General features: G+C 44.6%; 2 protein-coding genes across 4 annotated transcripts; both read right to left on the bottom strand.

The window, feature by feature from the left end:
* Positions 1 to 1,894: 1,894 nt before the first annotated feature.
* On the bottom strand, positions 1,895 to 16,332 carry BCL9 (BCL9 transcription coactivator). Of its 3 annotated transcripts, none has more exons than XM_012471987.2 (7): positions 16,248 to 16,332; positions 14,978 to 15,294; positions 13,099 to 13,288; positions 11,814 to 11,913; positions 7,028 to 9,269; positions 5,594 to 5,854; positions 1,895 to 4,286 (listed from the first exon to the last, which is right to left on the bottom strand). In XM_012471987.2, exons 1-7 carry the CDS (start codon positions 16,298 to 16,300, stop codon positions 3,169 to 3,171), a joined length of 4,281 nt encoding a protein of 1,426 aa, XP_012327410.1. In that variant the 5' UTR covers positions 16,301 to 16,332; the 3' UTR covers positions 1,895 to 3,168. The 3 variants fall into 3 exon arrangements, with proteins under 3 accessions (XP_012327410.1, XP_012327412.1, XP_012327413.1); XM_012471989.2 differs by having other exon boundaries at positions 1,895 to 4,250; XM_012471990.2 differs by having other exon boundaries at positions 15,200 to 15,294.
* An 8-nt stretch (positions 16,333 to 16,340) lies between these two features.
* LOC135272315 (uncharacterized) lies at positions 16,341 to 16,547 on the bottom strand. Its single transcript, XM_064370776.1, has one exon. It carries the CDS (start codon positions 16,545 to 16,547, stop codon positions 16,341 to 16,343), a length of 207 nt encoding a protein of 68 aa, XP_064226846.1.
* Positions 16,548 to 26,698: the final 10,151 nt, after the last annotated feature.

The raw sequence follows: 26,698 nt of genomic DNA, 5'->3' as shown, positions 1-26,698 counted from the left end.
TCCACCAGTTACCCCTGAAGCGAACAAGTCCTTACTGCGTTCCCTCCATTCAGTCCCCAAATTCAGGAGAGGAAGGAGAGGAGATTGGCTGGGCTTTCCACAGGATTATGTTAATCTGAAACATCTTCATCACTTTCACTGATTTAAAAAAAAATCTTGCATCACAACAATCCTGCAGGACGCCGGATGTGCACACGTACCCCAGAGCCCAAAGTACAATTAAAAAAAAATCTTGCATCAGTTCTCCATACAGTCCAGCTTCTCAAAATGTGATTTTATTTTGTAACAATCTTAGTAAATGAAAATTATCATATGTAGACCCTAAGTAAATCTGGCTTGTCAGAGATTATCGTCATGAAATGCTGGCATATGCTGATAAAGTGAAGGAAGATTTATGATGGGGTATTTTAGAAACTCAGGTGGGGAAACGGATCTGCACTGCCGCAAGTTCTCCAGCAGGGGGCTGCGGGGGATGCCGCACATCCAGCTGCCCGCAGCAGCAGCCAGGTTTCTTGCTAGCCCTCTAAGTGGGTACCTGTTCTGCTCTGTGGGTACCTTTTATGCCTTGACTCCTTGCACGGGAGAGTAACAACAGGACCACGCACCATTAGTGACTCCAACACTATTGGGTACAGCAAGGAGGGGAGCTACCCAAGAGCCAGACCAGTGGACAAGTGCCAGGTGGGACCCTTTCTTCAGGTTCTCATCTTGTGCGGCCCATGCTTGGCTGTTAGTCTGTTCTCATCTAAATACTTTAAAGCCAGAGAACCCAGAAACATGGCTAAGTTTGTGAAACAAAATCTTCATTTTTACTATCCTGATTACCACATGAAAATTTCACCACCCAGCACCAACAGAATAGATCAGATTGAATCAGAATTCTTAAAGTTGGGAGCTCAGTTTTCTCATCTGCAAATGAGCTCATTACCACTTATTTCATAGGGCCCCTTAAAAATCAGCGAGATAAAAGTGCACGGAGGTGACTGGTGGAGTAGGTACTCGAATGTTCATCTCCACGTTTTTTGTTATCTGGGGCAACTGTGTTACCGAGAAGACAGTGCTGCTGAAAAGAAGGAGAAAACAGCTCTCCAAAACAACTGTCAGAGAGAAAAGCTCAGACTGTGAAACACCAGCGGAGCCCAATTTGTACAGGTTTGTCTGCAGATGACTGTGCACCTGCTGCTCCTCGCTTAGATTCTCTCACCTAAGAACAAACACGCACACAGACGCCCACTCACTGAGCTAAAAACACCTACAACAACTCAAAGAAATACACACACCAGAACAGAAATAACTGCACAGAAGCACAACAGCCAGTCCATTAGATACATACCTTGCAGGATACACACTGATGTGCTGAAGATGTGTGTGGCGGGAAATGAACAGTGCACAAAAACTGAGCAGGGTTAGCAGAGGTGACGGAGGTGGGTGAGGAGATGGGAAGGCAGAAGGGACCATAGAAACCCCCACACTGTGGAAACCCATAAGTTGCAGGTATAGTAACACTATTCTACCTTAACAAGACCCAGGGACAGCTCATAGCTTATTCAAATAACTAAACATACAACCTCTGGCCTTTTAATTACTTCATACCACTAAATTGGTTCTCACAAACATTCCTAATAAAGACCATTAATTGCCCTAGAGGTGAAGTTCAGCAATGGGATCACAGTTGCTCTTCTGCTATAACTAGGATTTCACGACTGAGACAGGAACAGTACAGGATAAACCCACATGAGGAGTTAGTCCTTAACAGCATGGAATATGCTTTATTTGAGAAGGTACTTTCATTTGCTCTCCCTAACCATCACCTTATTGATCAATAAAAAAACTCTACGCTTCTGGGTCATATGGTAACCGGTATGCCCAGTACTAAACTATCAGGAATCCAAATGATCAGAAAAGACAGTTCAGTTTTGTAAGAAACAATATATTTTATTTTTCTGACACCACAGCTCTGGCGAGTGGTTTTGTACCAAATTTAATGGAGGTTACACAGAACGTCTTACGCATGGGAGGGGGAGGAAAGGGAAGGAACCACAAAATTTAAAACAAACAGAAACAAAATCCTGGATAGCTTTTAGCATCTGTTCCACTCCCACATTAATAAAAATTCACTCGGGAACTCCTAAGAAAAGGAGGACAGAAAAGAAGGTGGGCCGGGAAGGGTACGATGGGGAAGAGAAAGACTAAGGGGAAAAAAAAAGATCAGAGAGCATCCCAAGGACAGACCTTTCCCTCCCAGAGCCAGGAGGACGCTCGGCACAGAAGGCGAGGCTTTGCTAGATTAATTTCCCCAAAATAACACTGTGTATTGCAGCTGCCAAAGGGAAAGAGAGAGGGAAGCAGAGGGTCACCAGCGGGGCCACAAGGGAAGGAAACATTTAACTGAGGAGACAGCGACATGGGAGAGAAAACAGAGAAAAATGTGCCAGTGGGTTGGTATATGGGGAGACAGACGGTGCTGAAGAGCACTTGAACTGAAAAACGAATGTCCTAAGCGTCATTATTTTTAAAAAGAAAAATCTCCCCCCTCCCCCCACCCCTCGCTGAACTTAGTTCCTTTTTTTGTGCTTTTCATTAATACTCTGCTCTGAGGTCATAGTTTGGTTTGTCTATACACTGGCGTTGAAAGAAAATAGTCCGAACGTCTGAAGATGGATTCTCCACCTAAAGTAAACAGCCCAGCATTCCTGTTCTCCTGTTGCCCCAAAGACTAAAGTCTCTGCTAAAATCCCTTTTACAATATAGTACAGTACACAAAAAAAAATAAAGCCCAAATCAAAAAACAAAAACAGAAAAGAATCCTGGGAGAAGCCAGTCCAAAGGACGTAAACATACGGGGAACGGTGCAACGCATGACCGATGGCAATTCTCAAAGCACGGCTACAGATTCGCAAAAGTAGGTGCCATCATGGGATACCCAAGTCCACAAAAATAATTTTTAAAAAATAAATCTTAAAAAAAACACACCTGTTGATTAAATGAATAATTTGCTTTCAGGTAAATCCATACATTCTCGAGTTCCCCCCTCCCCCACAGCAGCCCTCGGGTCTCTGTTCTCCTATTGCATGACCAATAGTTAAGTACTCCTGGAACTCCCTCAAAGCAGCTCTCAGGACCTGGAATCTCATCTTGACAAGGATCGGCACATCCAATCTTAGCAGCTTAAAACATCATGTTTCCTGGGTTGCCAGGTCCTTGGCTAAATCCACCCATGCCCACGTCAGCAGCCATGCCCCGGGGCCTCATCTGTGGGGGGATCATGATGTTCTGTTGGGGTCCCATCATGCCCTGCATGGACATCATCATCCCCGGAGAGCCCACAGGCCCGGGGTGGGTGTAGAGCCCAGCAGGCCCCCGATCCTTGCCAGGAATCATGCCCACGGCAGCGACTGGATTGCTCATCAGGGTAGGCTGGCCGGGCATTGTAGATTGTGCTGGTGACATCATCCGATGGTGAGGTCCCATCATGCCTTGCTGGAGAAAGGCTGGTGGTCTCATGGGGTTGTGGCCTGGCATGGATGGAGCCGTACCAAGAGGGATGTCCGGAGTTCCCACTGGCCCTGGACCTCCCATGCCAGGTAGTGCTAGTCCCATTCTGGGGGCTTGGTCGCCCATCATCCCCTGCATGTGTGAAAACCCAGGTCCAGGACCCTGGGGCTGTTTACGGCCTGGAACTTCCCCTCGAGGGAAATACTGCAGCGTCTGGCTGGGCTTCTCAGATGGAATAATGCGGGAGAGATCAAACTCAGGTATCCCGGTGGCTCCAGGTCGGATGACCTCCTGCAGGTCTGGGTCTGTGAACACTGAAGGCATGCTGTTCCCCAGGACAGTGAAGGAGTCAGGACCCCCGGGGCCTCCAGGCTTGCAAAGTGCTGCATCTGCTGAACTTTGGGGCAGGTTGCTGGGGCGGCCAAGGGGGCCTTCTCCTGGGAAACCCATCCCTCCTGGGAAGCTGCCCTGACCCCCACTGGGGCCATTGTGAGGGAACGGAACCTGCTGTGGGGGAGACTGTACTGGAGGGAAGCCCTGGGGGAAGCCCATCCGTCCTTGAGGTACCATCGGTGGCTCCTGGGACCCATGCCCCATGATAGGATTGTGTGACATCAAGCCAGGCCCCATTGGGACCCCATGAGGAGGTATGTTGGGTCCCATGGCATTTGGAGAGGGCATCTGATTGGAGTGAGAAAGTGGCTGGGTCATTCCCATTGGGCTGAGGGTTGGCATCGGAACCACGGGGTTTGGACCTGAAATTCGAGGATTCTGTGTATTAATGCCCATTCCTAGAAAAATAAAGATACCAAAGGAATCAACTTAACCAAAAATCAACTCAGAAAAATTGTAATAGATTAACAAAAAAAACCATTGTGCATCCAATGTGCATAGTACAATGCCGGGGAAACATACCACACACGATCCCTGCCGTGAGTAAGGTCATAATACATCTGGGGACATACAAACCAAGGGCTCTACAAGACATATATTATTGCGTCTTAAACTGTGATTTAGGAGCGTGTAGAGGACAGCAAGGGAGAAATTCTCATGTGTGAAAAGTTATAAATTAGCACACAAATGAGTTTCATCTTCCTCACTGGAGACATTTAATACAGGAGAAAACAATTTGCCTGAATGACTTAAGTACGTCCTTTTGGAGACAGAGGATTAATCAGTTCTACAATTCCAAAATGATTGGAAATCATAACAGAGAAACTAAACAGGTCATTTTTCAATTGGCATTTGGCATTATTTTATGGTGCCTTAAAGAGAAAGCATTTAAAACTCGAGATTACATAAAATGTTCAAGAAATAACTTTTAATAGAAACGGAAAGTAACACATTCTGTACAGTCTCTGGGACATCGAAGTACTTGGTCCCCGTGGAATTACCACTGAGTGTGGTATAGGGCTTATGCTGTCCCTGGAACATGTACTAACCGGGTTAATTAGAGTTCCTGATAAATAAATAGCATTTGTAACAATCAGAATAGAACTGGAACCAGAAACTCATGGCTGAAAAGTCACGGTCTCTGCCGATCACTTTCACCATCCTGCGCATGTTCCTTAGTCAGGTGGCAGGGGAGGGCTGAGTATAGGAATGAAGGTGAACAGAATGCATAGGGAAGGAAAGGATTTTATCATCTCCCGAGTCCTCAAAAAAAGGCTGCTCTAGGAAACAGGGGCTTTCCGCTGTCTGAAATCCTGTGCCTGCTTGTGGTTTGAGGCTACTCTTCCAGGAAAAATACTTGAGAACTAAAGACATTCCAATCAGCCTGTTAAAAAGAAACTGCTCTCAATATTGCTACAGGAGGACCAGAGAAAAAACAACACGCCCTCAAAACCATCCAGGTACACAGAAGCATCAGAACTATAAAGAAACCTGCTTTCTTATGAACAGATAAGGAATCAAGCTAATAAAAAATTATCTTCCTCTAGCCAAGACACTTCCATTCCGCTGAAACTACTTTAGACAGAACATTTTTTCTACTTGTTGAACTTCCACCTATTCAGGTGTACAGCCACTGAGAAAATGCTTCCAGAGGTTTCTCTTGGGTCTAGCACTCACTCCACAACCTGCCTTTCTGATTTCTTACCTGGCATATTATTCATTGATGGCAAGTTGGGAGAACGAGCTGGAGGGGAGTCGTCATCTGAGCTGGCCACAGTCTTGATGGCATCATGGTATAACGGGGTGGAACTGGGCATTGCAAACTTGGACATTCGAGACATCATGATAGAGAGTGGGTTCTGGGACAGGGTGGGCTCTGGAGGCATGGTGTAAGGTGTACTAGAGGGAAGACTTCCAGGGATATTCACAGAGGCAGGCTGGCTGGCTGCAGGAGGCGGGGGGCCACCTGAAAGGAAGCAAAATAAAACGGGCAGGGAATTAGATTCCTTTCGAAGGCTACTGGGCCCTCTGATTATGAACTAGCAAGGCCAGGAATGAGACAGATGAACAGGACAGTGTTATTAGACCCCAGACACAAATCATCAATCTTCTAGTCAAGCTCCGTGTGAGTGCAGAGGGAGACCGCGGCGTGATACGGGGCGACAGATCAGCAGATGTGAAGACGAACACACCAGGAATGTGTTAGAAATATTAGTTCAAGCTTGGGGAAAATATGGTGTACAGACGACGAAATAAGTGGATCTCTTGCCAATCCCAATTTAGAAATCGACTGAGGTGTTAGCGTGCCACAAAGCCAGACTAGTGATCTAGCCCCAGGTACTAATGACATCACGCTACACACATTCTTAATTTCCACAACCAAGACGTTTGAACCAAAAAGGTCCGAGGGGGCTTTTCCGCTGTACTGCTTCAGTGAACTGCTACCCCACAGAGGGAGGCTTTAGCTTCGTAGGATAAATCTTCTATCTTGCTCTGATCCTAGTCTTTCTCAGGTGGAGACAGCACCAACCTAGTATTTACATCTCGGTGCTACTTCCACTGACCACCTCTCGTCCCATTCACAAAACCATCATCATCAGCAAGAATCTCTCCCAGGAAGAAAATACTCCTAAATTGTAGCTGCTCTGTGAAAAGTGTTCTACTAAGGAGATTTCGGTAACGGTTTTTGTGGTCAACAGATATTTACAAGAACCACGCAAGTCTTACATCAGCTTCCTCTCTCTGTGTTTAGGATTATACTCAGAATCTCTCGATCCAAGGGAAGCCCCTTGCAGTGGGTCCAGTATTTAAAGCAGCCACATTCATCCACTGTTAAGACGTTTTATTGCATGTGCTCACTGTGCAAATGTAAATTATTCTGGGTTGAACCCAACACATATTCCCCATTTCCCCTCTTTTAACAATCCCATCTGACATAGGCATTTTTTGCTGAGATTGGACACTTCTGCATAACCCTATGGAAGCACTAATTATGCACCTTGCCACAGATATGTCCATTTCAACAAAGGCTGCCTCCTCTGGCTAGGTACTCAAAACACCAGTTTTCTTAAAGTAACTGCATCAGGCTCCAGTGGTCTCCAGCTACAAGGTGCAACTGTGAGGATGCAAGCATACTGACCTGACTCTACATTCCCCAGCATGGCGGGGGAGGCCATGGTGAGGGGTGCTTTATGGTTTGGAGGGATCCCAGGACTTGGAAGGGGAGGTTTTGGAGAAGAGGTCCATCCAGGTGACGGGGCAGGAAGTGATGGAGACTTGAGGTGGACAGGTGAAGCAGCAGCAGACCCCAAAACAGGGGGGGACTTAATGGAAGCAGCGGCAGCTGGGCCCGCCAGCATGCCTGCCAGCTGCGATGGAGTCTGGGGGGACTTGAGGTTCCCCGAGGGCGAGCCCAGCATTGGTGACTGGACTTGGTGCATCGTGGGAGACTTCAGAGGGTTCATGCCTGGGGAATGCACCTGGCTGCCTGCCACAGATATATCCAAGGGCTTCCGCCCCAGGCCGCGCTGAACCGAAGGAGCGGTGTTGAGGCTGGCGGGGTTACTGGGAGGGTTGAGAGGTAGTGGTGGCATGTGACTGAGCCGGCTGTTAGTCCTTTGGTCGGGCCCAATTGGTTCTCTGAGATTCCGCAAGCCACCGTTGCTGCCTGGACCCTGAGACATGGGGAGGAATGGTCTGGGGCCCACGCCATACTCCTGCTGGGGGTGCTCACCAAATGGCAGCGGCACCATCTTCTGCTGAGCAGGCAGCATGTCTGAGCTACCTGGGCGTAATTTCAGCATCTCCTCAGGGCCCGCCCCGGCCTCTCTCATCTTCTGAGGTATCATCTGAGAGTTGGATCCCATGTTGACAGTTAGACTGACATCTCCCTTCATCCCACTAGGAACCACCCCAAACTCAAGTTCCCGACCAGGGCCCATCTGCGGGGGCATTCCTTTTGGAAAGTCTCCCCTAGAAGGACTCAGAGGGCCCTCAACGGGTATTCGAGGGAAAATGGGGTTATTCCCAGGCTCCATGTGGCGCTGGGAGCCTGGAATCATCCTGTTCATCTCCATGCTGGGCCTGATGCCTTCCATGGTCATCCCTGGGGGGAGACCCAGCTGTTTCTCTGCCAGCTGCTGCTGAAACATCTCTTCAGACAATCCTTGGGGGTTTGGGAAGCGTTCCCCTCGGCCAGGACCACTGAAGACGCCCTGGCCAGGAGGAAAACTTCGACCGTCTGGGATTTTTGGCACATCATCTGGCCAACTGACTCCAGAAAGACCCGGTCTAGATGCAGGGTTGGGGACATTCGGCCCTTCCATTTCAGAGTTTATCATGCCTGCAAATCCAGGGAGGCGCATCTGGCTCCCTGGCATGTTGGGGTGAGGAGCCATGCCCCTCGGGGGCAGAGAGTGTGGCATGTTGATACCATCAGAAAACGGCTCTGCACCCCCAGGTGCCCAGCCTTCACTAGGGGTCATCTGGTAAGGAGGGGGGGGCCCTCGGACCACTCCCCGAGGCCCATGCTGATGGACCATCATGTCCTGGAGGGAACACTGCTGGACAACCACTTGTTCCTGCTTCCTCCTCTTCTCTTCATAAAACTCCTGCTGCAGTTTTAGCCACGCTATCTGCTCGGGAGTCATATGGTCAAGGTGGTCGGGTCCTATGGTCCCAGACTGGGAGTTCATAGAAGGTGGAACCATTTCATCTGGAGAAAAGGGCACATCTCTATGTCCTTGAGGGCCAAATGGAGCTCCCACATCTGTCCGGGGCCCAGGTCCCTTACCTAGGCTTTGGGATTGAGCCATCATGGCCTGTATTGGCCCTTCTGGTTTTTTCTGAGGCCCATCTAATACCCCAGGATTCTGCTGGGGTCCCCCACTTTGTGCTCCTGTGAATTCTTTCTCATCAGGAAAAAGCATGCGCTGGATATCTCTGAGAGTTTGTAGGGAGCGCTCCCGGTGCTCCAGCTGCTCCTGAGATAGGCCGTCGGGATTCTCTCCCAGGGTCGGGGGCTCGCCACTGGACACTGGTGGAGGCGGAGGGGCTTTGGGATCTGCTGAAGAGCTATTGCTCCCCTGGGAGACAGGGGTCACTGCCCGATTGTTGGGCGTTGAGTTGGGCCCGGTACCATCAGGGGGCAGTGGAGTGGAGCTGGCAGGACTTCCTACGGAAGGAATCAGTTTGTTTTCTACCCCAGGACTCTCCCGGTCCAGGGGACGCGGGGGTGCGGCAGGCTTGGGTGCTGGTGCCGGAACGGGTGGAGTTGGCTGCAATCTGGCATTCTGGGAAGAATTCTGGTCCTGGTTGGCTGGAACTGGGGGCTGTTGTGGGAGAGGTTTCGGATCATTCCGAAGGGCAGATATCTGTGTGTTCTGAAGATAAACAAAGATTTTAAAAATCATTGGTAAACTGAACAGAAGGGCAATTAAAAGAGCAAGATATGTTACGAAGGACTTGTCCCCAGTCACACAGATCTACACTGACACCAGCTGTAGAAATTGCTCATGTACAACCCCCTTTTGGACATGAAGACATTTTGATTTTTTTTTTTAAGCTTACTGTCAAATGGCATCCTCTTTCCCTTGCTGAAGATTAGGTTTCAATAACTTAAAAAGTATGCCAGAGGAGAGCCACTCTGCCAAAGGGAATACATTTGAGGATCTATTTTGAGGAACAGGTTTGATATCACATGTCTACTACGTGTTTCTGATTCAGAGAGAGATTAGTTTCTCGGTATGTGGGAGGCTGTACCTAACACCTTTTTCTTTTCCCTGAAAGTACAACTGGGTTTGTAGACTTCTCATTGTCAATCAAAAGGTCTGACGTTGCCATGTGAAAGAGAAAGCGTAAGTCACTTGCAGCTCCGTACTCCACCAGTCAAGGAAGCAGGAAGAAGGCTCCTCTGGCAGGGTGACTACTGAGGCGCTCCCCTCCTGGAGTTTCCAGGGGGCCTGATATCTGCGGTTTCTGTTTTGGGTTCGTGATAACTGACTGCATGTTTGATAAGAATTTGTATATTAACTGTAGTGAGATCATCTGCAGGCAGGAAGGTTCTGTGGAGAAATCCGAGGCTATCTAACTCATGGCGTCTCTTGATCGAACGTTCTTTGCAATAGACAGCAGACTGCCCCTTTTTAACACGCTGGATGATTGCCTCCAATGCTATACTAAGTCCAGCGTGAAGCACACTCACCTACATGGTGACATGGACGCCCTGAATGTTTGGAAGAGGGACGCCTATGTTCCGCGTCTAAACCAGTAGCACTGCTAAGATGTAAGAGGGCACTGAAGAACAGAAGGGCTTGGTCTCCAAACTCTGTCTCAGAGACCTTTCACCAAAGACCTTTCTCCAGACCTTTTTTTTGGTGTTCATCTGCTCCTTCCTGTTCACTTAATCCAGTCCATATTTCCAAACCCTTAAGGCTCTTATTTACCGCCTCACCTACTCTCTGGAATGTTTAACTGTATGCAAATATGTAAACAAGTAATTATGTGTATCTCTGCATATGAACAATTTCTACTGTATATACATGAAAACATATCTTTGAGTACTTACATTCTGGGAATACAAATATAAATGTTTGACTTGGAGGTATCCATGGTATCGAGCTGTGTGGGTAAGACTGGCTGAATCCTGTATGACTCTGCACAGTCAAAAGTGTTATTTCATGTCCGCAACTCCTAACTGGCGTGTAGAGGTCACCTTGGTTTTCCTTCTAGTGCCATTTTCAGTTTGGTTTTGTTGGTCAGCTTTTGTTTGCTGCAGGTGAGTACTGACTTCATATAAGGAAACCATGACAGCAGAAAACATTTAGATGTGGAACAATGGATTACTCCTAACTCCTTTCCTGATTTCATTTTAGTTCCAGAGAAGGTGTAGGTGATAACTGTATCAAGAACCACCGTTAAGTCAATAAAAGGTTGGTTTCAGTTACGCTGTACCAGGACAGTAAGCATTCCAGGACAATGAGCATTTTAAATATAATTGTATGATCTTCTACCCTTGGGTAGTCAAGATGCATGGGGAATGTAAAATTCCTTTTCTAAGTTTAGCAAGGCCTAAGCTCTACCTATGTCTACAAAGATGGAGACTTTTCTGATAAACAAAATAGGAAAGACGTCACCTATTTTATCTTGAATTGTACTTTGATAATTTATTGTCAATTAACTTTTCCCATGTTTAAGACGGATTCCAGTATTAGATTTATGTTCCCTGAAAACAGGACTGTGTCTTGAACCTTTCAGTACCCCCCCTCATAGCATCTGGTGCAACGGCTTGACAATGCTAGACAGAAGAAATACCCTTTGGATCAATTTCGTAAACTACATGCATTAAAACATCTACTGTATGCTTTTCCTGATAGAGTTTACAGCACGTGCTGAAGATCCAGATAGAACACAGACTAACATTTATTACATTTTTATAAGTATCAAGCAATTAAAAGCATTCAATGGTCTTATCACTTTGAAATAAATATGAATCATTTTGAAAGGATTACGATAATCATTGTGTACTCCAGAAGTTTTAGTTGTTGTTGTTTTTTCTCTGTTCTTTCTTCGTAATTCAACTAGCTCAAGAGTGTTATTTTTAAAAAAACCTGCTCTGTACACAAGGGTCCGAATTTAGATTTTCCCAGAGACGCTTACATGAAGGAAACCCTAAGATATCTGTACAGCTCCTCTTTTAGCTTGCATCTTCTTCTCCCTAGTAATTCATCAATCTACTAGCTTTCTTGTAGAAAGGGCTAGTATAGTGTGATGTGCCTAACGCCCCACAATGCCAGAATTAGGTTAAATGCCAAGAACGTAGCTCACACCATCAGGACTACATTCCTATCAATTAAATTCACCACCTCCTCTCCTTTGCAGTCACTGTAGAATCATTAAACCATTATTCAGTTTCTGAAATGAAATACCAGAGGGGCTGTGCTTCTCTCTGTCTTGCTGTTAGAAATGTTCTGGATGTGGAAAGAGACGATAGTTTCAACCTGGCCCTTCAACACAGCTTCTGCAGCTCTGCAAAGACAGAAGAGACAGCACACACTAGAACTCACTTCGATTTCACTAACTGTAATTCCAAAGCACTTTAACCCCACACTGAACTTGTAAGGAAGAGGAAGGAGTATAAATAACCACCAGAAATGCTGAAGAAGAAATTAAGAGAAACATGTTTCATTATGTATGTTTACCATTTACCATCAAACTTCTAAAATTAAAAGACAGTCATTAGCAAATCCTAAAAGAGGCATTAAAAAACAAAAACCAAGATTTTCTTGTTAAACCAATCCATGATGGAAGGTGTTTCATACAGAATCTGAGTTCAAAATCCCAACCCAAGAAGGGGAAGACGAAATCACATGACACCTAGTGATCGCTGAAGGCTATCAAGATTCACTTTTTAAGTAAAACAGGTCAGAAAACATATGCAGGGTAAAATCACAATTTTGACAAAACCAATTGGTTCATCCATCCACTAGAAATTTATATATGAAAATGTTTACAGTGGTTATCTCTGTGAATTCCAGAGATATTAATTTTTAGTTGTATTTTCTAATTATTCTAGAATGGACATATATTACTTGTGTTTAGAAAATAAGTAGGTTGCAGAAAAGTGTTTATTGTGTAATCAATTTTTTCTCCTGTGTTTAAAAGAGGTATATGTGGCTGGGCATGGTGGCTCACGCCTGTAATCCCAGCACTTTGAGAGGCCTAAGCAAGCAGATCACTTGAGGCCAGGAGTTTGAGACCAGCCTGGCCAACATGGTGAAATGCCATCTCTACTGAAAGAACACAAAAAATCAGCTGGGCGTGGTGACAGGTGCCTGTAATCCCAGCTACTCAGGAGGCTGAGGCAGAAGAATCACTTGAACCCATGAGGTGGAGGCTGCAGTGAGCTGAGACCCACCACTGCACTCCAGTCTGGGTGACAGAGGGAGATACCATCTCAAAAAAAAAATAAATAAATAAAAAGAGGTATATATGTATAATATTTGCATAAGCACAAAAAATTTCTGAAAGGGAAGCAAAGTATGTATTATCAGTGGTTGCCTCTGGGGGAGTTTGTGTTTGGGAGGTTTTATGTTTTATCTCTTTCTGTACTGTTAACTTTAGGTGATAATAAATTATCAATCTGAAATGGGAATAAGAACCTAGGTCCCCAGACAAGCCCCGCCCAACAGCAAGACACAAGCATCAACTTACTTATTGGCCATCTCAGTAGAAAACACATACACCACTTTGGCTGGAGTCTTCTGAGCAGGAGTGGGCTCTGGGGCAGTAGTTTGGCCATGGGAGGGTGTGGAAGACCTGGGGGCTGTAGCATTTGATGGGGTCATCGAGAGTGGTGTGTGCTGGGAATCCTGGGACTTTATGTGGTCAGCAGAATTACATTCTAAAAGAATAAAAAGACTCGTCATAGAAAGAATACAATTTCCTTTCTTCTGCCAGCATTTATAGCATCACAACACAAACCCACCTTGAGAATTTCAAGGAAGTACCACCTTGCTAAGAAGAAACCTTCTCTTCTACTCATAAAATTGCAAACGCTCTTCTGTCTGAAATGACTAATCAAAAAGCACTCCTCCCCCACTTCCTTACCTCTCTATTACACTTCCTTCATATATTAGCATAAATGTCCCTACTTCCTGGTAACTTTCTTGAAACCTCCTAGACTTAACTGGGGATGGATCCACAGATGATGGTGGATCTCACAGCCCTCGTAACTTCACTTAGTTCAGCATTCATCATATTTTACTGTAACTGTTTAATGATCAGCTTTCTAGGTGCATTCAAATCTTTGAGGTCAACAGCTGTATCTATCTTACTGACCATGCCCCACCCCAGCACAGTGCTGGTATTCATAGCAGGCCTGCCAAAAACACTTGAGGGAGGAGGGGAGGAAGTGGGGAGGAACAATCACCCAGGTTTTCATTTCTAATTTGGGTTGGAAAATCATACTTTTATTCCTTGAATACTAACTTCACGTTCTGGCTTACGGTGAAGACTTTTGGTCTTATACTAGGAGGAAAAAAGCCTAGTGAGCCGTGGTGGCTCCGGCCAGTTGTCCTGGCGCTTGAGGAGGTAAGGCTATGCGTTCAAGGCCAATCTGGGCAATATGAGAACCTCTCATTCATTTAAAAAAAAAAAAAAATTGGGGGGCCGGGTGTAGATGACGCCTGTAATCCCAGCACTTTGGGAGGCCGAGGCGGGTGGATCACGAGGTCAAGAGATCGAGACCATCCCGGTCAACATGGTGAAACCCCGTCTCTACTAAAAATACAAAAAATTAGCTGGGCATGGTGGCGTGCACCTGTAATCCCAGCTACTCAGGAGGCTGAGGCAGGAGAATTGCCTGAACCCAGGAGGCGGAGGTTGCGGTGAGCCGAGATTGTGCCATTGCACTCCAGCCTGGGTAACAAGAGCGAGACTCCGTCTCAAAAAATAAATAAAATAAAATAAAATAAAAAAGCCTAAAACCCCAGCTGTTGGTCCCATACCCTTCCTGGCTCACTCCATTTTGGTGTCTGTCAAATCTCTACACATCTGGTAGCCACTCGTTCCTGCTACACTAAAATCAGCGGTGACAAATCTGCACCACTGCCAGGGCTATCAAGGCTTCCTCTTGTGTCTGCAAGTCTGGCAAAACGGCTACTAGAGAACACAAGACCCAAGCCTTGGAGGATTCCTCTGATGGAGAAGAGAAGGGGACACCAGAAAAACTACCCCAGTGGGGGCCACTGGCACAGACGAACTAGAGCAACTGGCTTGGAACTAAAGTACAAACAGCATGGAGGTCAGAGGCATGCAAAAGAACAGGGTTAGGCCTGTGAAATAATCCTACCATAACCCCTAAACCACTGCATCCTCGAGGGTAAGAGCTCCCAACTAGGAGATTCCAAACTATTCTTCAGTTAGCAAAATGAGAAGAAATAGTTCCATCATAAATGGTGAGAACTCCTGAATTCGACACCTGCTCTCCCCGTTTGTCTGATATTAGGCTCTCTGGCCTCTGTCAAATGTCAGAGATCTTCCCTCAGGAATACCTACTTCCCTCTGAGTCTCAAAGATCTTATAGACATACCTTTAATGTCAGAGTCATCGTTTGGAGTCCCAGGATCTCTCTGATCAAAGGAGTCGGCGGAAATACTTCGCTCCCTTTTCCCCTTGCCCTTGGCACCATTTCCAGCCCCATTCTTCAGCCCCATGCTCCCACCTGGGCCAGGGAGTGCTTTAGGGGTATGGCCCCCACTCTTGGAGTCACAGGGGGATGGCTGGGATTGGCTGGCTGAGCCCCCCTGTTTACCCTGATTGGAGAATTTGGAATCCAGCTGGGGGTTTCCAGATGGGGACATCACTGTAGGGGGACGGACCATCACCTCCTGCTTTGACTTAGGGCTACTAAAAGAAACGAATAACAAAGGAAGATCAGACACCAGATACAGCTGGTCAGCACCAATCAGGGAGAGGCGGTTTCTACTGGGAGTCAAGGAGACCCTTAGGACTAAAATACCACCCCATGATTCGCCTCGGCCATTTGTTTGCTCCCGCCACCCTTGGTCCTATCTCAGAGCTATCAACAGAGAGGAGGATCCAGCAGAGCGGCCTGCCAGGTCTCGGGAACCCTAGAGTCACATGGGGACCCACCTCCAGGGCTTCTGTCAATAAAGGACAACGGTTTCTATGTACATAGAGAAGTGACTCTTACACTAAGACTAGCTCAGAGTAAACAAACAGGCATCGTTAAGATCAAAATACCACCCACCCCTAGGCTGACGACAAGGAACAGCTGTAGGAGAGCCTCACTTCCCTGCTGGAAAATATAAGCAGGTCCCGAAGAGCACGGGAGCCGGTGACGGTCAGGTTAGGGAAATTCTCCAGGATACGAATCCCTCCCAACAAGCAGTATTACACCAAAGCTGAGAAACCAACCGCTGCCCTCAGGGAGCGAGGATAAAATTCTTTTAAAGTAACAGTTTGCGTACTGTGAAACAGAGGAAAAAGCCTCACAGCGGGAGTCCTGGGAATGTTTCAGTTCTAAGACATGAGGCCTCCTTCACCATTCCAGGCCTCAGTTTCCGTGTTTGCCAACTTGGGCAGATTGGACCGGTCGGTCTCGACACAGTCCTTTTGTTTGTGCTTTGGCAGGGAAGTGGGTGGAGAGAAGCCCTAACGCGTGCTTTGATTACACTGTATCCTGCTTACTCTTCTGTTACTATTTACTAGTCTATTTTCTCTTCCTTTCTTATTTGGGTTTCATTTGCTTCTAATTCAACACGCTGTTTCACCAATGAGTGTTCATGGCGTGCCTGTGGCATCCCCAAGGGGCTGCAGGAAGAGGCCCCATCCCTTACCTCTGTGTGTTTCCCGACGGAGAGTTCCTCACTTTAGGGTTACTGGAATGCATTGATTGAAATCCTGAGCTTGAAGTCACAGACGGGACAGGCTCACCGAGTTCCTCTCGGGCTGCAGCAGACACGGCTGCTAGGGGCAGTGGCACTGGCCCACTGCTTGCTGGGCGCGTCCCTTAGTGCTGGCTGCCTGTATGTCTTTTTTCTCTTTGTTTTTCTCTGCTGTGGAAGTGGGTCCTTTCCCCTTGCAGCTCCAGCATTCTCCGGGGGCGTGCCTCCTGCTGCCAAAGGAAAATCTCGCATCTCCAGGGCATGCTACAGGAAAAGGCCAACCAAAAAGAGTTGGGAGCAAAAACAGAGACATAAAACACCCTTACAACAGGATCAAGGTGAAGCGCTAGCCAACTCAGCGAAGCCACACCAGCTGAAGGGTGACTAGGACTTCCTGCCAAGCATGCACGCCTCCCAACCAAGCAGCACGGACCAGGCAAGTGTGAGCGGGTGAGAAAGGCAGTGTTCTCTTTAGCTGTGTATTCTCCCTTACACTTCTGTACTTTTGAATACAAAACCCTCAAAAACTTGGGTTTTTCTTTTTTCAAAACAATGCTTTGAAACCCCTAGGTACTGCAGATCCACAGTGACTATCTGGTATTTCAGCTCTGATGGCAAACAACGACACTGAAATGTCACAACCCCCCAATTTCAAACCATGATGCAAATTAATCTGTTTATACTCTCAGGGCCTTGGGGGTGTGGGGACATTAGAGGAGGTACTTCTGAAATCAAATATTGAGCCAACACCAAATACAATCAGTTCTGCCCCGATTTCCATGATCTTTCTATTAAATTATGCCAAGTATGTGTCTCGTGTTCTCACCGCCTAACGACAGGGACTGCAGGCATAGGTAAGCATGGGAATGATCCATAATTCTGAAAGTAAAAGAACATCTTTGAACGCTAAGATATTTTTTGAGCCAATTTGCAAGGCTAATTTGAAGCATAAAGGTCAAGAATATATTCCCAAACCTAGCTAGAGAACAAATGAGAAAGTCCTTTATTTAGGGAAGCCTAGGTGAATTCAGGTAAAAACCAAGACATAACTTTAAGTCTCTGCTCCCTCCCAGGGCAATTCCATTATGGTTTTCTTGCAACCACTATCCCGTTACCAACTCCCTGCCAGCTTCTAGTATCTTACTGGCAAAGTACAGGAATGAAGGAGGAGGGTATCAGAGGCGCAACCAGTGACTACAGAACCAAAGGGAGTTAGAGACAGCTCAGGTGTTGCAGCTTACGTGTACTTTGAGAGAATGGAGAGGCTGGGCTAAAATTGGGAGGATCAATTATAATCCAGGTTGTGGCAACTCTGGTCACTGTCAAGCGTTAAAGGTCTAGTTCCTTGTTTAAAAATCTGCAATAATCCCAGCTATTTTACCTGGGATGGTGAAAGAAATTTATGGAAGTTCTGACACCCAATTACATTTTTTCCTCTTTAAATAAAAAATTCAGGAAAAAGAACTAGAATAAAACATTATGGATTGTTTCTATGCTGACCCGAGGAGAGAGCATGTTAAAAAACCTTTGGGTCTTGATTTTATTTAAGCTTGTATTTTTATCCCCCACCATCTTCCAGCTTTTTTTTTTTTTTTGGTTTAGACTAAGAAATGGATTGTGGTTGTCAAGTCTGACATATATAATCATAAACCATTTTGTAACCTCTCACTGAATATTAGAAATCACTGGGAAAACAGAAGTAGGAAATGAATCCTGCATGGACAAAGCCATCAGAAAACATTTACCTCAGGAAAAGAAAAGCAGTTACCACACCTCTATAGTCCCCCTCTGTAACTTCTTCTGGAACTTTCTGTCTGCATTATGTATTCTAGCACTCCATCACATGTCGTATTGAATAATCCTAGGTGTATATTTTATCTCCCTGTGAAGACTACATTCTTAGAAGACAAGAACCTTGTTTTAAAGTTCTTTGGTTTTTCTGTAATACTCAGCATGATGTACTAAGAATGTAGTTAGATCCTCTGTGACTTAGGTTCTCACAGAACAGAAATACCTGGCATTTGTGTTACACACGTCTTCCAAAGAAACTCAAAACATTACAAATATCAAATCACCTCATTAATCTGCCAAGCATTTATGATGAGCTGGTAGCAAAGATTATTTCTCATGATAACGCTGTGAACATAAAACACTTTTATTTTTGAAGTTCTTCTACATACAGTTTCATTTGCTCGCAATTTGCCTGACTTTGATTGACAGGCATTTCAGAGATGAACGAATGGAGCACATGGGGTGTGAATGGCTTCTTTCATGTTTCCAATCACTGCTCTCAGACCCTGGCTCTTTCCTTGAAGCCATCTTCCTTCCCATTACTTTATGGAGGGAGATACAGCACAGAGGTTGAAATAAGCATGTGGGCTCACCCGGCAACTGGGATGCAAATCTAGGTTTTTCAATCCCTGATCCAAGGAAATAAGCTGTCCCTACTTTAAGCCTTTCTGACGATAAAAACGACTGAGCAAAAAACATCTGACAAAATATACTTCCAAAGAATAAAATTAGGCTCTTCAGGAGGTTCGTGTTCAACTGTTGAACCTTTAATGACTGGAAAGGATCTTCCACAGAATCATTATAGCCAGAGAGATTTTTTCCCCCAACATAACTACATCTCCTAACACCTTAGATCTACTTATGCAACGTTTTTCTCTTCTATTCTTAAATTAATGCTTGAAATTTTTACTATGTGCCATGTATTGTTCTGAGCACTGTGCAAACATGTTAACCCAGTTACAACGACCCCAGGAGGCAGGTGCCGCTACTATTTCTATTTCAGAGATGAGAAAACAGTCTCTGCAATGTTAACTTGCCGAAGTTCACACCCTGGTAAGTGGTAGAGCGGGCATTTAACCAGCACTCTGGGCTGCTCTGGCCCCAAAGTCTGTGCTCTTCATCACTGTAGTCACTGTCAAAGTGAGTCTTGGTGGGCCAGGTGAGCTAGCTCATATAGTGTTCAGCAGTACAATGTAAGCACTCCAGTGTTAAGTATTGCCATGACTACTGCCACTCTCCAGCACGCACACTGGCTCATCGTGCCTGAAGCCATTTCAGAATCCCTTCTGCATCTCCTGAGTACCATGTTTTTTCCTCCCTCCCTTCCCAGTCCCAGTACCTGGACTTGCCCAGCACTTAACAGAAAGAAATGTCGCCAGGCAGAAAGTTCGCATTGCTAAATACACAAACCAATTTCCATCAGTACCAATCCCCTCTTTCTTTTCTATTACAGAAACAAAAAATAACCCACTTTCTCCCAAAAGTCAGTCCAGCCACAGGCGGGCTAGGCATAACCCTTCCAGCCTTTGGAGAGCTCTCATTCTCCCCTTTGGCCATTCCCTCTGTCTACTGAATCTTTACAATCAGCATTCAGACAGGCTGTAGAATCTTCCAGTGTTTATAAAAAAAAGGCCGGGCGCGGTGGCTCACGCCTGTAATCCCAGCACTTTGGGAGGCCGAGGCGGGTGGATCATGAGGTCAAGAGATCAAGACCATCCTGGTCAACATGGTGAAACCCCATCTCTACCAAAAATACAAAAAATTAGCTGGGCATGGTGGCGCGTGCCTGTAATCCCAGCTACTCAGGAGGCTGAGGCAGGAGAATTGCCTGAACCCAGGAGGCGGAGGTTGCAGTGAGCCGAGATCATGCCATTGCACTCCAGCCTGGGTAACAAGAGCGAAACTCTGTCTCAAAAAAAAAAAAAAAAGCAGAACAAAACCCAGGTCTAGCATTCTATTACTCTTGAGAGCCAAATTTCTCCACAGAGTTGACGAGATGCAGCGTTCACCTCTTCACCTGCCGTTCATCCTTCAACCACTGTAAACCAAGTTCCACCGCTGACTATTTTTGTTAAGGTCACCACCGTCCACTTTTCTAATCTCATCTTACTCCATCTCTTAGATTCTGCCAGTTGCTCACTTTGTTCTTGTAACTCCTTTCCTGGTTTCCATAACACGTCGTCTTCCTAACTTTCCTCACACCGCTCCAGCCTTCTTCATCTGCTTCCCTTGCAGGCCCGCTTTTCACCTGATCTCTAAGCTTTAGAGCTCCTCTGGACTCTAATCTTGGTCCTCTTCTGTTCTCATTCTCTGAGTTCTCTCCATGCCAACAACTCCCAAATCTACAAGTCCAGTCCAGATCTGTACACACCTGCGTGACATCTCCCTGGATGTCTCAAACTCAACAGGATCAAACATGAATTCTTCAATTATATAGCCTTCCTCCTAAAACTTTTTTCCTTCCGTTTTCCGTATCTTAATAAATGGCTCCAGCCGGGTGCGGTGGCTCACGCCTGTAATTCCAGCACTTTGGGAGGCCGAGGCGGGTGGATTACGAGGTCAAGAGATCGAGACCATCCTGGTCAACATGGTGAAACCCCGTCTCTACTAAAAATACAAAAAATTAGCTGGGTACAGTGGTGTGCGCCTATAGTCCCAGCTACTCGGGAGGCTGAGGCAGGAGAATTGCCTGAACCCAGGAGGAGGAGGTTGCGGTGAGCCGAGATCATGCCATTGCACTCCAGCCTGGGTAACAAGAGCGAAACTCCGTCTCAAAAAAAAAAAAAAAAAAAGGCTCCTTTAACCACCCAGTTGCTCGTGCCAGAAATTTGGAAATCATTCTTGACACCTCTCTCCCTCAACTTCAACTTTCTCACATCAAGTTTGAACTGTTTTGTTGAAAGAATGAAGTCTTGGCTTAAGTGTTTCTTTTTAGAAGAGAAGAATCCCTTACTGCCATCAATCTACATGAAATTTTCCATTATATTCTTTTTAAAACATCTAGGGTTTTTCTTTTATAACATTTTTCATGCTTTGTAATTATAGATGTAATTTATGTGATCATCTGTGTAATATTCATCTGTCCCACTAGACCATAAGCTCCATGAAGGTAGGGACCACAACTGACTTACTCATCTCTGTATACCTAGCAATTACTATAGTGCCTAGCACATGGTATTTGCTTAAAAAATCATTTGTTGTTATCCAAAGGAAATGAAATCAGTATGTGGAAGTGATACTTGCCCTCCCATGTTCACTGCAGCATTAGTTACAATAACTAAGATAGGAAATCAACTAAGTGTCCATTAACAAGGAATGGATAAAGAAAACGTGCTATCTATGCACGATGCAATACTATTTGGCCTTTAAAAAGAAGGAAATCCTGTCACTTGCAACAATGTAGACGAACTTGGAGACAGTTCCTTAAGTGAAATGAGCCAAGCACAGAAAAACAAATACCACCGGATCCAAAAGTTGGCAGCAGAAACAGACAGTAAAATGGTGGTGACCAACGGCAGGGGCTAAGGGTTGGGTGATGTAAAGAAAAAAAGGCCTTAAATAAAAGCTGAAGCTTTTCCCTAAGCTCATCCTTCTAAGCCAGGCGTGTGCTCCAGTGCTATCAGCCATCAATATACTCACCAAAACCCCAAGGGTCACGACACTGCAGTGCTCATCCTGGAGGTGAGGCGTCCAGGAACCCCCTTTTCAAAGATGACCCTCGTCTAGAGGAGGAAAAAAAAATCCTAAGCAGATTTTTTTTAAAAATCAACAATATCAATTTGTCAATGAATATCTTAAGAGAAAAACAGGTTTCTTATTTATTCCAGAATATCAGTTAAAGGGGAAACTGTCACCCCCATACAAATGGAAACAACTCCCAATGTTTCAAGGGTTATATCCGATCTGTAGCCAGTTCAAGGCTCTGTGGCTTTTCCTCCTTGCCAACTACACATTTGATTTTTAGAGGCTGGAGAAATATAAAGCGCAAATCAAGTTTTCTACTTTTTAGAATTCTGGGAATTTAGTAGAAAGAAACCCCTCATAACTTTGCTTCTTTCCATTCCTTATTAGTATAGAGATATGAAAACTGACTGTAAAGGTGAGAAGAGACGAAATTCCAGATATCCCTCTGAATTTACCAATGAAGACCATTCACAGCTCCTCCCTACTCTCAACCATAGCCCTCCGTCCAGCAAGAAAATCTCTTTTCATACACTTCTGTGGGAACTTAGAGCTGAATAGTGTGGCCAGATGACTTCCTTTTATTCAGTGCCTACTGTGTGTGAAGTGCTGTACTGAATTGAGCTGCCTGAGTCAATAAAACACTAAGTATTGGCCAAGCAGAACAATTTCCAACATTAGTCCTTACAAAGTAGAATTATGACACCGAGCCTCCCTCTTTGCCCAGAATTGATAGTTCTGAAATGGCAAGGAAGAAGCAAGTTGCAGACTGTCTTAGGGCTAAATTATTTAGGAATCTTTAAAAGGATTCCTAGAGAGGCATGCCATAAAGTTGTTAAGTAAATTCACAAATTAATCTAACCCAGCTCAGAGTCACCTCTGCGATTCCAATTTCAACTCTTCCAATGATGCTTTCCCAATTCCCTGCTCTAAGAAGTCTAGTTTATTAGAACGATGTCATGTCTAACAAATTTCATTTCTATGCTATGACCACTACTCCATAAAAGGCATAGTATCAAACTTAGAATGTGGAACTAAAAGGCCTCAGGATTCCATTCCTAGCTCATTCTTCACTTCTGGCATACTGACTACTAAAAGGATTCCTCTCACAAAAAGTACACAATAGGAAAAACCAAACCAATTTTTCCTCAACGTGGAGAAAAGTAAACTATGCAATGGGCATGTAAAGAAAAACTTGGTCCAAGCAAAATATTAATGTAAAATTAATATAAATATTAATGTAATGTAAATACATTATGTATTTAATATGTATGTAAATAATGTAAAAATTAATATAAATATTAATTTTAGTACACATGGGGTAAAAATACATTTGTCACCCTTTAATAGCTAACTTTAAGCAAATATAATTTTATACCAAGCTGAAGAGTTCTGACAAAATTCAAAGATTCAAAAATGAATTTCGACCATCACCATCTGGAATAATGGCTGCCCAGAATAGTATTTCAGCACAAACGTCCCTTCTCTGTGAAATTCTCCTTGATCAGCAACTCTCCTCTGTTTGTCCTCCATGCCCCCAGCCCCTGCATTATAATCACAACACTGTTAGAACACAAAACTGTATCCTGTTACATGTAGACAGAAAACTCCCTGAGGGCACTGTTGTTCCTCCTCTCAGCACCTGATACCTGATAGAAACTCAATCGATGCTGTTTGATTCATGTATTATAATGAGCTTGGGGCTCGTGTATTGCTACCTTTACCTTGCGTTCACAGAAACCAACGATGACATGATAAATACCTGTTTAACTTCTCACCACCTGCCTTGCTCCTTGGCCCTATGAGATGAGTTACTTACACAAGTGCCTGCTCATGGAAAGGTGTAAGATAACTGCTATTTTTGACACGCATTTAGTTTGATGACTTTGGCCTTGAGAATTCTTAGAATAATGAATAAATGTAGTTTTAACTTACAAGAGGCCCTACAGAAACAGAAAAAATCCAAGATATTCAGATTGCATCACAAGAGTAATTAACGTATCATCATGTTCTTTACCTTTCAATATGTCCAATTTGCTATTTCTTCTACATCGGGACCCAGAAGAACTTTCCAAAAATGATCTCTGCCACCCAAACGGATGAGAATGTTTAGGTCAAAGTTGAAATGACACCAACTAGTCCCACATTCAGTCCTACAGGGATAAGAGGAAAGACAACTTTATATCCCAATTCACACTGATTCCAAGGAAAACCACCCATTCCCCAACGCTGTGCGGCCAAAGCAACGTTTGGAAGAAGAAACAGTTAAGAAAACAATTAGGTCTAAAATGGAGAAGGCAGGCAAAACCATTAAATCTCAAAATACAAGAAGTCCACAATAGGGTCGCTGCAGTTCAAGTCCATCCCACTGAGGCCCATGCTAACAGGTGACTGGGAGTTTAGAACAGCAAAAGCCACCAGATACAAAAGCCTCATTTTAATCATCGTTTTTAACGTTTTCCACAACCAATAACAGTCACCGCTGATTGTGAAATGGACTTTTGTTTCACGTCTTCTCTATGCTCCTGTTCTTCGCATGACGGAGATGCTAAAAGATACTGGAAAGCCTAAAATGCAAATGGTCATCAGATAACATAACTTTCCAGCTGGTCTAGAGTAAGAGTTTATTTTATTTTTTATTATACTTTAAGTTCTGGGATACGTGTGCAGAACATGCAGGTTTTTATATAGGTATACATGTGCTATGGTGGTTTGCTGCACCTATCAACCTGTCACCTACATTAGGTATTTCCTCTAATGCTATCCCTCCCCTAGTCCCCTACCCCCTGACAGGCCCTGGTGTGTGATGTTCCCCTCCCTATGTCCATGTGTTCTCATTGTTCGACTCCCACTTATGAGTGAGAACATGCGGTGTTTGGTTTTCTGTTCCTGTGTTAGTTTGCTGAGAATGGTGGTTTCCAGCTTCACTCATGGCCCTGCAAAGGATACGAACTCATCCTTTTTAACTTGGGATCCACTGACTCCCAAGAGGTCTGTGGATAGACTCGGGGGAGGGGAAAATGTTTGGGAACTTGCTGGGAAAAACTCAGATGTTCATTTTGACTAACCTCCAAGTAAAACTTAGCATGGCCTTCATTATGAATGGAAGTAACCACCCCTGATAGTATTAGCAATTCTGTGACCTTGTCACCAACAGAAACCACAAGACATGTTCATGTCACATAGCTGTCGCAGATACCTTGACATAACATATACACTAACTCAAAAAATTACAGTATCATTAGAGCTGCAGCTACATTTTATTATTTAATGTGCTATAAAGAAACATATACTGTATACTGTGCTACAATTAATATTTTGATGACTGTTTCCATTTCATTTATAATTCAATGTATTTTATTTTGTGCATTTAAACAACATTCTCAGAAGGGGGTCCTATGTTTCACTAGACTGCCAAAGGAGCACATGGGATGTTTGAGGTTAAGAACCTCTGATCTAGAGCAAGTAATCTTCACCAAGGCAGACAGAGTAGTTATTCCACCAACACTACTTCATAGCTGAAGAAAATTAAGCTGCCAGGAAGCCAGGAAACATATCGAAGGCCAGACATTTGGGGATGGGTTAGCCCAGGTCAGCACTCACATCATCTATCTTGCTACTCTCCCGTGGGGACCTTTGCATACATTTCTACAATTGTCATCACTGTTACTGTCTTGCCACTAAAGGGAGAGAGGCATTACCTTTCAAAACTAATATAAAACAAAAACCCAAACAACAGAACCAGACAGATGTACAAAATACTCCTTTTTGTTCCTTGATCAAGCACATTACAAAGGCTGAACTTGGTCTCTTTGGGAGAGAGTAGTTTTACAGATATGAGAAGAGGTGGGCTACATAATCTCTCATTCTCAGAGATGTTCAGAGCACTTTGAGGTTAACCTGTTAGGCTGAAACACCATGATGAGTGGTTAGGGCAGGTGGTCTTACTACTTTATAGATGGGAGAACTGGAGAAAAATGAGGGATTTGTTCCAAGTCACACGTAAGTCAATGGGAAAACTAACTCCCTGATTTTACATCCAAGGCTCTAACTACTGTACCATATATTTAGTTGATTATAATGCTTGCGAAACCTCTGTATTCTTTTTCCTCACAAATCAGAGAGCATTTTCTTTGGATTCACAGGAGCAGACACTTCTGAACAGCCAAGTGACGTATACTTGCCTTATTCAAAGAGAACTCCATGGAAATTGTTCTTTTATCTTTTAGCCAATGACCTCCCTGTCTATCTATCATCCCTTTTGAAACCATTATCATCTTATATTCAACATGGTTATTACCAAAATGTTTTAATGGTTCAATTTCAAATCTTTAGGTCATAAAACTCCAAATTTCATACTCCCCTCCCTGATCTCAACTTTTCTCAAATTTACATTAAAATTTCTCTTTTAGCTGGGTGCAGTGACTCACACCTGTAATCCCAGCACTTTGGGAGGCCGAGTTGGGTGGATCACCTGAAGTCAGGAGTTCGAGACCACTCTGGCCAACATGGTGAAATCCTGTCTCTACTGAAAGTACAAAAATTAGTTGGGCATGGTGGCGTGCGCCTGTAATCCCAGCTACTAGGGAGGCTGAGGCAGAAGACTCGCTTGAACCCAGGAGGTGTAGGCTGCAGTGAGCCAAGATCGCACCACCGCACTCCAGCCAGGGCAACAAAGCGAGACTCTGTCTCAAAATAAATAAATAAAATAAGATACAATTTCTCTTCTTGTCCAAACCCTCAAACAACTAATGGAACCTTCATTTCTCAAAGCATCCTATGCCATTTAACTAACACCTCCTCTTATAAACCCATCACTGTCTTTAATAGTTTGGGTGTTTTTCAATAGTGAATAAGGAGGTCTTTCTTAAATTTTTATCTAAGGCCATCACACTATTCACACAAACATTTCTTCCTTGCTAAAACTTTCC

The sequence above is a fragment of the Aotus nancymaae genome, unplaced genomic scaffold (genome assembly GCF_030222135.1).
Source record: "Aotus nancymaae isolate 86718 unplaced genomic scaffold, 86718_ANA_hifiasm-v0.15.2.pri h1tg000108l, whole genome shotgun sequence".
Lineage (NCBI taxonomy): Eukaryota > Metazoa > Chordata > Mammalia > Primates > Aotidae > Aotus > Aotus nancymaae.
Note: the sequence above shows the minus strand (reverse complement) of the source record. Positions and strands in the feature narration are given on the sequence as shown.